Below are 14,502 nucleotides of genomic sequence, written 5' to 3'. Positions count from 1 at the left end.
ATAACCTCTGTGTGAATGTGATGAGTATCCCTTATGTGGACTGTATGTGGGGACTGAAAATGAGGTTTTAAAATGTGTTTTCATACTACATCACATTTTTTATTTAGAAAAAGTGAGGAAAATTCAGTTTTATGATACGTCTTTCCTCCATTCTCGCTCCTGATATCTCTCCTTTAAAAATTCTCAGCAGGACTAGAGAGACACATTTCAAAATTATCCATAAAATATATCCCTGTAAGTCTCTCTTGTCAAAATTTACACACATAGAAGAATTATGCACCTTTTGTAAAGAAGAAAGTGAATCAATAGTTCACTTGTTTTACGACCGTGTCTCTTTTCTGGGCTTGTTTCTTTTTTCTTCCGTAAATCAAAGTCATGTCGTTACAATAAAAGATATCTTTTTGTTATTACATGAATTTTGATACCGCCCTCGAGCATGTTGTTCCTTTTTTTCTGCCAAACATTTTATTCATAAAAACAAATGTTCTAATTAAATTCCTGTAATACATACATACAGACATACATACATCATCTAAACCGCGTATGCTTCTGGGTCGCAGTGGGGTGCTGGAGCCTATCCCAGCTGTCATTGGGCAGAAGGCAGGATACACCCTGGACAGGTCGCCAGTCCATCGCAGGGCAATTCCTGGAATGAGAGTTTTTAAAATAGAAATTAAATATTTGATCACATCTCTTAAAACAATAAATGGTCAGAAGAGCAACACTTTCCTCAGATATCTGGAACCTTGCAATATATTTTAATTCCCCTAATGTCTGATTATCATTATGTTTTTTTAAAGTAGTTTTTATGTATTTATTGTATGTTTGTCTGACTTTTATTTTGTCATTTTAGAGTATTTTTCTGCTGTTAATTCACCCATTTAGTGTAGTAGTGGTGTATGTTGTAATGATGTGTGTTATAATTGCATCAATAAAAAAAAAAACAGTCCTAAAAAAAATCTCTCCTTTTAAAAAACACTTCCCTCCTCTCCAGACCAGCCTCCTCCACCTGTGTTGGGCGTGGCCGCACTGAGGGGAAAGTTCCCGGATGGTCGGCTGAGAGGTAGAGCTCGAGCTCGCGGAGGGAGCGGCTGCATCCCAGAGCGTGTTTGGAGGACTGAGGGGAGTAGATGGCTGTGGAGACTCACCGGCCCTGATTTGCCCCCCTCTGGAAGTCCAGTACAGTACAGCGCCTGTTGGGAGTGGACAGAGAAATCATGACCGACAAAGACAACGCAGATAACAGAAACGGAGCTGGGAAGGACCAGGTTAGTCTGAATTACCTCACTGAGCTCGACTAGCTGCGGTTAGTTAGCCAGAGCTTTGGGAGTTTTCCTCCTCTGTGAAGCTCCTCTTTAGTCCCTCACTCTCAGCCTGAGCTAAACCAAACAGGAAGAGCACGACGTGAGTTCATTTCTTGTTTAGGGAAAAGTTTCCAGTGGACACGAACATATTTAACTGTGGCTTTAGGTTACGAAGCCAAAAAAGCTCTGCTGACAAAAATCATAGAAGCAATTAAGTTTCTGTTCAAGTGTCCAGCAGTCACTAATGGGGTTCAGTGTTTTGCTGATGGGCTCCCTGCTGAAAAAGGTCCATTAGGATTAAAACTCAGTGTTTTTTGCTTTCCTTCTAATGAGATTTGGATTAATGGTTTCTCAGTGGGATCTAAAGATGTTCTACTGGAAACAGGACAGCCAGTCAGAACAGAGCTCATTTGCATATATATATATATATATATATATATATATACATATAAAACAATAACTAAACCAGCCTGTTTAATTTTAAGGGCTAAGAGAGGCTGGAAAACGTTCGTGTAAATTAAAAATTGTGGTTGTGTTTGGTACATAAAACCACACAATAAGTTCAAATAAAGTACAATACTGAAAATAAAGTTTTCTAATAACCTGCTGAAAAAAAACATTGTGTTTCTGTTGGTTCCTGAAGGTTTTTTGTTGTGTGTTTTGGCTTTTTTAATGGGTTTGATATCACAGTGTAAAAGCTCCTAAACTCCTAACAAGTGACCAATGGCTGCATGAGAATGCATCTGGTGGCTTCCTACAGGTGTTCTACAGTAAACTAGTGGTCTCTAATGTTAACCAAATCCAGTTCCTATTATTATGAAAGCACAACCAGGTTTTAATCCTAATGGTCTTTTTTTCAGCAGGGAGGAGATCTGTACGAACTTCATTCAGTGGTCTCTAAGCTGCCGGGTGTAGTTTATTGTAGAACAGGCTGGAATTGTAGAATAAATTAAGTCAAACTCTGAAGCTGCAGCTTTAAATCACAGCTATGATCATGCATTATAACGCAGAAGGTTCCACTGACCTGCACAGGCTTAATTACCCACCTCTTCACTGCTCCAGCGTAGTCCTGCTGAAAAAAAAAAGCCAATAAAACCTGATGATTTTGCTTTCTAACAGGAACAGGCTTAGTGGTTACTATTAGAAGCCACTTGTCAGGGAAAACACAGACTTCCTTCACTCACTGTTGGATGCCTTCACGATCCAAAAGAAACCTTGGTTTCTATGGTTGTTTTCAGTAGGGAGGATCTAAAGCCCAGTCTCAAACGGTGCACATTCCACTCTTGCGCATGCACGTGAGGACCACAGGGCTGTAGGGCAGGAATGCCCGATCCTGGTCCTGGAGATCTACTACCCTGCAGACTTTAGCTCAAGCCCTAATCTAACCTGATCCAAATAATGAAGGCCTTCATGAGCATCTGAATATATGAGCCAGGTTTGCTGGATCTGATCTCCCCAGGGTGGTAGATCTCCAGGACCAGGATTGAGCACCCTTGTGTTAAACCTTCAGAATCTTTAACACTGTGATATCAGCCCATCAGGAAAACTCAGAATTCCTTTACTCACTGTTAAACACTATTATGGTCCAAAAGAAACTTTGAATGGTTTCTATGATTGTTTTCAGTAGGGAGGATCTAAAGCCCAGTCTCAATTGGCACAATCACAGTCCTGCATTCCATACTTGTGCATGCACGTGAGTACCGCAAGGCTGTAGGGCAGGAGCACCCAGTTGTGGTCCTGGAGATCTACCACCCTGCAGAGTTTGGCTCCATCTCTAATCTAACACACCTGATCCAGGCAGTGAAGCCCTTCAGGGATCTGAACATTAGAGCCAAATGGGTTGGGTCTGAACTCTCCAGGATGGTAGATCTTCAGGACCAGGATTGAGCACTCCTGCTGCACAGGTCTCATTTTACTGGCCAAAATGAGCTCACGAGCACCATCTGTGCCAGTGTTTCTGAACCCTGCTCCTGGAGACCCATTGCCCTGCACTTTTTAGTGTTTTCCTTGGCCTGAGCACACCTGATCCAAGTAATCAGCGCATGAACAGCGCATGATTGAGATTATTTGACACGATTACTTATTGAGTTGATTTCCTTGACTTAAAATATAATTCAAGTGAAAAACAAAAAAAAGAAAAGGGATTTATATTATTGTATATAAACATTGTATATAGAACATCATTGTAAAACAGAATATGACATAATCGACATAATCATTTTTTTTTCTTAATTGTTGAAAGACAAAATCGTGATGAAAAAAAAATGGAATTTGTTTAACTACCCAGCCCTATTATGCACACTTACTGCGGCCTTCAGCGAGTATTTCTGGGAATAGGCGGCTGGGAACCCACGGACGAGAACCGTTTTGTTTACAGCTGTCTGACCAACATGGTGGGGAAAAAAATGCGTTTGTCATTGACCAGTCATTTTTAAACAGCTTGTAAATAATAGTAAGTAGTACATCCATTAAATGTTTTATTCCCTTTTACTCTTAAAACAATGGCTACAGTTTTAAGCTGCATAATGGTAATTATATTTATCTCACAATCTTTTTTCTTTCAATGTTTAATGTTAGTTTGTGTGCTGAATCAGCCCTAATTATGTTGTTTGGCTTTAGACTGTTCATTTTTTTGTTTTGTTTTTTGTTAAACTGATAAAGCCGTGCAGCGGCCTCCTTTGAACCAAATGGCTTCCCTCACCAACCATGAACGGGGGGAATTTTTATGTATGTATTACATCAGCTGTTAAAAAAGCAAAGGCAAGGATAGCTACAGAAACTGTAGCCTTTAGGCTAATTCACGCAGTCAACTTTAGCCATTTATTTTTTTAACCAGAAGCCATTTATAGTCTGTAAACATGTGATTTATTAAACCTACAGGAAAAATGACCCAACCATAACAGGAATGCAGTTCTGACAACGAACAATGTTTCAGAGAAGAAAGCATGTTGTTAAGCATGGTTTAAGCAGATGCAGTGTTGTTACAACATTACCAGTCGTGCTGAAACGGGTTCCTGGAGAAAGGTGTGTTAGAGGATCTACAGTCTGTCTGTGTGAGGAGCTGCTGCTGTCTGTATTTACAGCTGTTTTGTTCTGAGCGTGCTGAAAACACGCTCAGTGGTTGTGCTGGTGGTGTAGGAAAGCTGCTCTTTTTTGTTTATTTATTTATTTATTTATTCATTTATTTATTCATTCATTTATTTAGGGGAAAGCTTCTCTTCCCTGCCTAATTACTCAAAATCTGTAAAGCACATAGACTTGCGTTTGGAACTTGCTCGTTTAGAGCACGTGTGGCAGTCTGAATGATCTCCAGCAGGGGTCGCTAAAGGGTAAGACCCGTGGATAAATCAGTAACTGCGTTTACATGCACTTAATAATCTGATAACTGCAGAAAATTAGATTTTGCCAGTAATCAACGTGTTTACATGCACTTGAGTAATCAGATAATGGGAAACTCCGGGTCTACATAAGTCAGACAGTAATCAATTTCTGCTTTGCAACCAGCCAATAAACTCACAGAACACAACGTGATGTAAACGTAACGTAAAACTCAAACTTCATGCCACGGCTTTTTTAAAAAACTCTCTACCTGAAAATATGAACATACATCACCTAGAAGATGAAGAATATTCAAATCCTTCATTTTATCCAGTATGTATTTCGTTTCAACGTCTCTGCGAAAGTGTTTTGCTGCCAATCGGGAGTACGCTCCTTGCTTATTTCCGGTACTGGTGTTTGCTTTTGCACATGCACAGACTAATAAATCTGAAAGAAATCAGAGTAAGAGTTCACACTGAGAAATCTGATTACTGAGCTAAAATCCAGCTCTCTTTATCAGATTTCTTACTCGGATTTGTAGGCCTTAATCCGATCTAAGAAATTGAAGTATGCTGTTTACATGACCGTTTGAATAATCAGATAACTGCAGAAATTATGATCACATTATTGAGTGCATGTTAACGCACTCAGTGAGACGTGATGTAACTGTATGTAACGAGTGGGAAGCTACAGTTGTGGAGGAGTTGGGACCATTGACTGTATATATGATGTTCACTCATTGGTTGGAACATGCAGACAATGTTGCTCTCTGTGAACATCAGAGATAAAAACTGGAAACTGTTCAGTCTGAAATCACATGATTTTCATGTTCAGGTTTGTGTGATTAGTACATCCACATGATGAACATAATGTTACTGAATTACTGAAAGAAATAAATTTGCTCTGATGAAGTTTATTCTGTCCGCTCATATTGTTATATCATGCACTGCTGTTTAAATGGAAACTTTTTTAAGGGTCATATTTGAGCAAATAAATCAAACGTGACTCATCGTGAGAAACTGATGTGATTAATCACCGTCAAATATTTTAATTATGTGACAGCCTTAGTGATCTTAGCTAGGCGCTGATGTTGATAATGTCCACTCTTAAAAGTAAAGATGCTAAATGAATTCCAGTGGAAAACTTTGGAGCAAAACTACAGAACAACCACTTTTGTTTCCTCAAAAGAAAGAAGTTAAAAGAACCTCCACATAATCTAAAGGTTCTACACCAGTTAAGCGCTTTTCCTAGTATTATATGCTGAAGCTGGGAACCAGTTAGGAACCTTTAAGAATGTGGGCCTACAGTTGAAAGGAAAAATGCTCAGGTAACATCATGCTGGGTAACATCATGGGTGTGTGTTCAAAAATAAAGGTTAACAGTCAGTTTTGCTATGTGCAATACTGCTCATTTTCAAATCACCTTTAATTAGTAGTTTTTATTAGTTAATTTTAGTGTAGATTTAAATAACATAAACCAGCCCGTAAATGTGTTTCAGAACTTTTATTTACAATTTCAAGTATTCTGAGAACAATCAGAAGTTATTAAATGGTGAATAATATACTGTAATTATATATTAATGGAAGTTTCTCTTTATTCAGTCTCTAGATTTGATGCCGCTTTACAAATACAGGCCATTCTAGTCATTTATTTTATTACTTTGCCTCCACAAACATTTAGAAGTCAGCTTTGTTTTTTGTTCTAGACATATTTTCTTGTATGTTTTGCACAGCTTCTGAATAACTGCCAAGTTGCATAGTTCTCGCATCATATTACATTTGTTTTTGACAGCCAATAAGTACAAGTTATGTTTTTCAATGTGAAGGAAAAAAGCAGAAAATGTAAGCATTAATTAATATTAGAGTATTACCCATAAGCCTCAAAAACAAATGTCATATAAATATCATGCCTTTAGTAAAGTTCTTTTCAGAGACTCACTTTCAGTTCCTCAAAGAAATCTGCAGACACACCTCCAAAGTTCAGTCTTAGAAGTTGGTTCATCATTTTCTGAAGTAATCAAACACATTCAGTGGTGTTGAGGTCTGGACTCTGGGGTGGTCAGTCCATTGTTCAGCTTCTTTGTTTGATATGTCCGTCTCCTTTTCTCAGTGAAGCTTCTTAACAGCTACACATCCTTTCAGACCCATAGCGCTGAGTCGTCTTCTCACAGTGGAAGGATGGACAGAAACACCTGTGGATGTTTTCAGATCTGAAGCAGCTTGATTTTCTCCTCTCTCTCAAAGATAATGGCCATTTTAGCTGGAAGGTGGTGGTCAGTTTTACACAGTACTGTATAAGGAGTACATTTAACGCTGGTGGAGTTTGTTCAGCGTTGTTGATTTTGCTGTGTGTAGAGTCTGGGTGTTAATGGTTGTGTGCAGACATATTTAGAAAAGTCTGCGCTGTTGTCTCACTGTGTTTGCCAGCTGACCAGTGAGCATGTGACGATTGGTTTGGGGATTTTTGTTTTTTTTTCCTCTTCCAGCAGCCTCTGCTCTGGGCCCAGTTAAACCCATGTTTCTCATCCCCCTGCCTGTGTGTCTCTAGGGCTGAAAACACACTGCAAGTTTTTAGTTATGTGAAATCAAAACATTTTAACATTCATTATTGGAAATAATGAATTTTAACTCGAAAATCCATCAAATCCTATCAAAAATCCTGTCCGCCTTGAAAATATATTGTTACCTTGTTATTTAATAAGTCTGGGATCAGCAGCTTAAACTATAGTGTAGCCTTTTTGGAGAGTTTCAGGAAAACTCTTATTTTGAAGGAATATTGGCATTAGTGTTAGTTCTTCTAACAGTAACTGAATACATTTGTCTCTTTCCAACCAAAAATACTTTCTCATAGATGCACTAAAAGTATAAATTAATGTACAGTGAGCTGCCACCATATAAGCCAGTTTCTACGATGCTTTAGCTTACTTTAAGCATATTTATTCCATTATTAATAATTATCATGCTAACTCATACATATAATTAGTGACTGCACGTTGCTATGCAGCAACCTAGCAACACCATAGCAACTGCCTAGAAACCACCATGGCAACACCCTAGCAGCCATCTGAAACCTCTATAGCAACCACCTCCGATATCACAGCAACCACGTAGCAACACTTTAGCAACCAACTGGAACTGTGAACTGCTTAGCAGCACACTGGCAACCATCTAAGATACTGTAGCAACACCTTAGCAACCACCTAGTATAACATAGTTGCTGCCTAGCAACACCCTGGTGACCACTTTCCATACCTTAGCAACTGTTTGGCACCATAGCAGCCACCTTGTAATACCCTTGCAACAACCTAGGAGCCTTCTAACAACTACCTAACAGCTGCTCAATGTATCATAGCAACCATCTAGCAGTACCCTAGCAGGCAATTAATTTAAATTACTATTAGCATATTTATTCCATTACTAATAGTTAACAATAAAAAATCAGCATGCTAATTCATAATTAGTGATTGTACATTGCTAAGCAGCAACCTAGCAACACCATTGCGTCTGTCTAGCAACCACCAGGGATACCATGGCAACACCCCAACATATAAAATGCTAAGCAGCACCCTAGCAGCCATCTAAAATGCCATAGCAACACCTTAGCAACCATCTAGTATAATATAGTTTCTGCCTATCCACAACCTAGCAATCACCTGAAACACTAGAGCAACCACCTGGTAGTAACACGCTGGTGACCACATTGCATACCATAGCAACCGTTTGGCACCATAGCAGCCACCTTGTAATATCCTTGCAATGACCTAGGAGCCACCCAATAACTGCCTAACAGCTGCCCGATGTACCATAGCAACCATCTGGCAGCACCCTAGCAACACTGAGGGATTGCTTAACATGTGCACTCACTCTTTTCTAGTATAAATACTGCTCTCTCTCTCTCTCTCTCCCTCTCTCTCTCTCTCTCTCTCATATGACTGCATGTTCTGCTCCAAATAGCGCTGTAAGGCATATGAGATCTCTAGTAAAAGCAGATTATTAACTTGGCGGTAAACTCGCACTCCTGGTCACTCTTGCACAGTTTGACAATAGCCAGTTGTTTATAACAAGACCATCTTTGTACAGCATAGACACAGACAGGACTAAATGTGGCCGGGCCAGAAGCATCTCTGGTCAGCAGTAGATTAATAACCTTAAGTAACCTTTGTCAAGCCATTTAAGTTGCTGTTGGACTTTTACTTATGAGGCTTGTTAGGTTGGAACCAAAACCAGTTGTGCCACATAATAATAATAATTAAAAAAAAACAACAACTACAGTACAGTGTTTTTTTTTCCTTGTTTCACACACTGCACTGCACTAAATCAAATTAAACAGGGCTAATCATGCTAAATGTGCAGTTTGTCAGCATTAGGAATTGACAGTGTGCTCAGAAATATGACATAAATGGTCACAATAACAATATCATATTCCCCACCACTGTCCCCAGTTTGACTGTTTTGTATGATTTATAATGAAGATCCTCTGTGCTATCCGAAAGTGTTGGAATTGTGATTTGATGGTAGTGTGTTTAATGTCTATTTGTCTGTTTATTTATTTATTTATATATATATTTGATTATTTTTATGTTTAGTGGGTTTTTTTTGTACAACTAATGCGGTAAAGCTAAAGCAACCAAATGTGGAGGGAAAATACATTTACAAAAAAAATAAAATAAAGGGAATAAATAAATATATAAAGCAGGTTGCAAAAGAATGTACGAAGGCCAAAAATAAAAATTAGTAACATTTCAGTGCTCATACAATGCAACTACACGTCAGTTTTAAAACGTATGATTTCCTTTTGTGTCTGAGTCTTCATGTTGGTTTATACATTATGACCCTAAATATAGACCCCAAAGGCAGAAGGCGGTGGGTTTTAAGCTCAGCACATGTGTGCCAGCTGTATACCAGTAATGGGACCTTTTATGAATCTTTGAATTTTTTTAATTTTGAGTTTATTTATTTTAGTACTGTAGGAAATGTTGGAAAGTGTTTCTGCTTTAAATGATTATGATCACTTCTTACACCCTCTGCATCTTCATCCTGGCTGTGCCTCTCTGTGCCTCTGTGTCTCTGTATGTTCTGTTCTTCATTATCTATGGAATGTGGTAGTGAGTTGCAATCAACTCACCATGTGCCATAAGTGACACGAGGTTTTGCTGAAAAACTGCTTTAGCAGAGAGAAGAGAATTTGTTCACTGAACATCTGTGAGAAGGCATCAAACACACAAATCCTCCTCCTTATTTATCATCCTGCATTTTTTGGCATGTCATTTATTTCTGGACATTTATTTCAAGATACAAGAGTTTTATTGTCATATGCACAGCAGAAACAGGCAGTTGTACTATATATATATATATATATATATATATATATATATATATATATATATATATATATATATATATTAAATACACAGAATAAGTAGGAATACACTAAAAACAATAGTAAAAAAGTAAAGTACAGTTATAGTAAAAAAAAATTTATATATACATAAATGGTCAGAGTTAAGCACAAGATTTTGTAGTGGTGGAGTCAGAGTCATGGCTGAGAGCAGATTAAGATTTTTTTTTTTTCAGAATATACTGATTTTGGTATACCAAGAAACTGTCATTCATTTTTACAGTACCTTTTTTAACCTCTCTTTATCCTTTAAAAATGGATCATTTTTTTGTTACTGTTGCTGAGAATTCAATTCTCCATGATCTGGACCCTTTAGGTAACTCTGAACCTTGTGCTGAGTCATATGAATAAAATTCAGGGTCATGGTATCTCCAGAATGTATCACAGGTTCAGTATCAGATGAACCCTTCAGAACAGGTACGGGTTCACTATGCTGAAAGAATGTCTTACAAACTTCACATGGCTTGTTTAGACCAGACTGTTCTGTTCTGCTTCTGCTACATTTTATTTGGGAGCCAGAGCAGAACCAACACGTGTCTTCTGAGTTTTTATATGTAATGTTAATGATGGTAAAATAGTGGTAAATCTGAAAAAGTAAAACTTCATGCTGTGGCGTTTTTTAAAAGTATCACTTCACCTGAAAATATAAACGTGCATCATCTAGAAGATGTATTTGGTTTCAGCATCACTCCAAAAGTGTTTTGTTGCCATCCCACAGGTGCTGTGTTAAATGCTGCTTGCTTATTTCCGGTAACGGCGTCTATTTTCGTACATGCGCAGACTAAGAAATCTGAAAGAAATCAGAGTAAGAGTTCACATGCACTGACAAATCTGATTACTGAGCTAAAATCCAGCTCTCTTTATCAGATTTCTTAATTGTATTTCTAGGCCTTAATCCGATCTAAGAAATCCGAGTATGCTGTTTACTGGACCACTTGAATAATCAGAAAACTGCAGAAATTAGATTATGATTGGATTATTAAGTGCATGTAAATGCACTCAATATCTCTGAGATTAGGCACTGTATTTATAACCATTTCATGCAACAACTTTCTGTGTGGGGCCTTTAGAGGTGGACGTCTGGTTCCCGTCACCACTGTGAACAGTTCCGAGGTTTCACTCATCAAACCACTCTGAATGACTGTTTTGCATCTTAATATAGTGTCGTAGTTAAGGCCACAAGAGGCAAGTCTGAGTCAGAGCTGAGACCTGGACTTTGTAATAGTTGAGTCCGAGTCAAGGTCGAGACCAGGAGTGGCTGAGACCAGATTAAGATTTTTTTTTCTCAGAATATAACAATAAAAAAGAAAATATAACATTAAATAATAATAGTGTTCTACTATATTACAGTCTTAGTCAACCTTTGCATTGTAATTTATAGAAGCAAATGAGGTTCTTCTGTCTGTCTTCTCTAAAACATTCAGAATCACAACCTAAAGTCAACTGAATATAAACCAAACAATAAACATTATATTATTATCCATAACACACTAATAATAACATTCTGATCTGCCCTCAGGGGATGTTTGAACTTTGGAACCAATGAACATCAACAAACAAATCATGCCCACGAAGGAAAGATTAATTAGATCCTCAACCAGCAGCCAACAGATTTGATTTAACATGTAGGACTGTTTTATTTAGTTTGAAGGTTTTGTTGACATTCAATCATACATTTTTGTATTATTATTAATTACCTCAGACGCAGCGGTTGCACTCAGATGATCTGAACAATTCCTGAATCCACCTTAAACTAAGGTGACTAAGATTAAACAAAAGTCAAAATGATGTTGAGACCGAGGCTGCTAATTTATGGTCTTGAGACTCAAATACTGCAACACTGTTTTAAAGGCTTAATTATGCAGAAATGAAAAAAAAAATCTGTGTGATTCTCCTTTGTCTTGTCTGAATGTGTACTGTACAAAAAAGTAAAAGCTGGTGACTTGCAGCAGTTTTTCCCTTGCAGTACAATTTTAAACAAAGAAAGTGACTGACTGTCTACCTGGTCAGAAGCTCCTGATTGGTCAAAGAGCAGCATAAGTTGCCATGATGAGGTATCCGGTACAAAGGTATCCACAGTTTGATGCAAGTTTGATGGTTGCTGTGTTTTCGTTCTGAACTGCTGTCTGAGTGAACTGTTGAGATTGCAGCAGGACGAGTGATGTATTTAAAATGCATGAATTAATCTTTGATGTGGCTAAGAATTTGTTGGTTTATTTCAAGGGTGTCAAACTCAAGCACTAAAGGGGCCATATTAAAAAATCTCAACAAACCTGTGGGCCAGCGGTGCTTTTATTTTATTTCTACTTAACATTTTGCCATGACCCCAACTGGCCACTGTTTTTTCAAAATATGCCAAAACTACAATGGCAAAAAATAGGCACTAAATACTTAAATGATTAAAAAATAGTTTTAAATAAAAACAAGTTCCTATATATAAAATAATAGACTACATTAGCCGCAGACAACTGTTAAACCTCTTTACATGTCCCCACTGTTATGTAGGTGAAACTGCCTGTTCACTTGAACTAAACTCCTGGCATCTTGTTTGTTTGTTTGTTTGTTTGTTTGTTTTTTGTGGTGCTGTCCCATATATCGTTGTTGGGGAGAGGGTTGGTGCGCACATTACATTGCAGTGCATGCTAGAAACTGTACTGCAGCTCATGGTGAAATGGGCTAATATTAAAACCAAATTAAAATGATTTTGTGGGCGGAATAGGATTGTGCCTCAGGCCTGATGTGGGGTTTATTTGAATGTGTTGCTTCACCCAAAAACCCAAAGAAACTGTTCTGGATCATCTGTAATTGTTTAGATTTGAATAAATTGACACATTTATTTGAGGAATCATTTGCATATTGATATCCTAATGTTCTCAAACTCTTGTGTTTTCCAGAGCTGGATTCCGAAGATTGTAAAGAAGAAAGCCTGTACGACATTTTTGGAGGATCCCCTCAGGTACAGAGACATGTTCTCTCTTGTCTGTCACTCACCTGTCAGTGTTTTTGGAGGAAAGAGCGTGACTGAAACATGACCTCACCTGTCTCGTTTCTTTAAAATGGAAAGAATGTACTGTACTGATTTCCACTACATATTCTCCTTATCTCTGTAAGTTTTATGGCTTCAGGTTGGGTTTAATGAGACACTAATGAGAGCTGTAACCTGCTGATACAGTGAAGGTCTATATGTAATATTCATATTGACTCTGAACAGTGACTTTGGCTTGGGACAGGAATGTTTGTATGTGTATGTGGGTGTGTTTGTAAGCTTTGTGATATGAACGGTTGGGTTGTGTTCCTCATTGCTGGCTGAGTTACAAGAATACTCATGCTAAAATTTTGGATTGGAGCTGCAGGACGCTTTACTTTTTACTCCAAGGCAATTAGTTTCATGTAGGTTTCAAGCAACTAAAGTTGCATGAAAGTTTGACCATATAACCAGAATGTTTACCCCCCAAATATGAATATGCAGTTTAGCCCATGAACTCACAAAGCAGCTACGAGGAAAATACCCTTTAATGAAGCAGTTGATGAGCTTCTTCTGTTTTTTTCTCTCTCTCTCTCTGAGCAGTCATGGAGACCGGTGTCAATGTGGGGGTGAGCAAGCGCTGCACGGCTCTGTGGCTACAGGTGATTATTTTGGCTCTGCTGTGGTCAGTCAGTGGGACTCGGCTGTGCACACGTCCGAATATCCTACCGATGCCTTCGGAGAGCTGGAGTTCGCCGGGGCTGGACGCAGACACAGTCATGTAGGTGAAATACATGCACACTGTCACACATCTGAGCAGTGGTTCCTAAGCTTTGCCCTGAAGACCCTTGTCCTGCATATTTAAACGTTTTTCCAGTTTTAATCTGTTATTGTTCACATCTGAGCTTTTAAAGATCATTTGATCCACATGTTCTCTGACCTGTGAGCACAAATCTGAAGAAAATTTTGAAATCAATCAGGCCATATGGCTAACAAGTCAGCTTTTATACATAAATTAATCGCTAAATTATTATTTTTAGAAGTATTCTTAATAAATTCAGCTCATTCATTTTGTGTAGATATATGAGTGGACAAAATAAGCTGTCCGGATGTATTTATTAACTTTTAATAATTCAACTTCAACCTGAACATAAAATCTCAAATGTATGGTGGTGTTTTGAAACTTGGCAGTGTTTACATACTACATCAGCGCTTTAATGACAAAAAATCAAGGAAAATTAAACGATCTAGGCTCTTTATTGGATGTTGGGTTTTAAATGGAAAGTAAAGGCTAAAAGTAAATGCCGCGTAACTGACCCATGTTGCACCCTGGTGGTCTATACACCTGAACCACACGGATCTTCTGTACGATTCTTGCCTTTATTACTCTTTCAATTGCAAACAAAAAAAATAAATAAAGCTTAACAGACATGCATCTCAGTTCCACGTGTTCCAAAATCGAAGTTCAGTCCACGGCACAACGACACGGTCAGAAAATTGTGCACCCACCATCTTTTT

General features: G+C 38.2%; 1 protein-coding gene across 1 annotated transcript in view; it reads left to right on the top strand.

Moving 5' to 3' along the window:
* The first annotated feature begins 1,034 nt into the window (after positions 1-1,034).
* trpm4a (transient receptor potential cation channel, subfamily M, member 4a) overlaps positions 1,035-14,502 on the top strand; it is a 37,130-nt gene continuing 23,662 nt past the window's right edge. Inside the window, 3 exon segments of the mRNA XM_036560743.1 lie at positions 1,035-1,268; positions 12,914-12,975; positions 13,588-13,765. Of these exon segments, the coding sequence (XP_036416636.1) occupies positions 1,218-1,268; positions 12,914-12,975; positions 13,588-13,765 (291 nt within the window). The 5' untranslated portion in view covers positions 1,035-1,217.

This window comes from Colossoma macropomum, unplaced genomic scaffold (assembly GCF_904425465.1).
Source record: "Colossoma macropomum unplaced genomic scaffold, Colossoma_macropomum, whole genome shotgun sequence".
NCBI classification, from domain to species: domain Eukaryota; kingdom Metazoa; phylum Chordata; class Actinopteri; order Characiformes; family Serrasalmidae; genus Colossoma; species Colossoma macropomum.
This window is presented reverse-complemented; position numbering and strand designations above follow the sequence as displayed.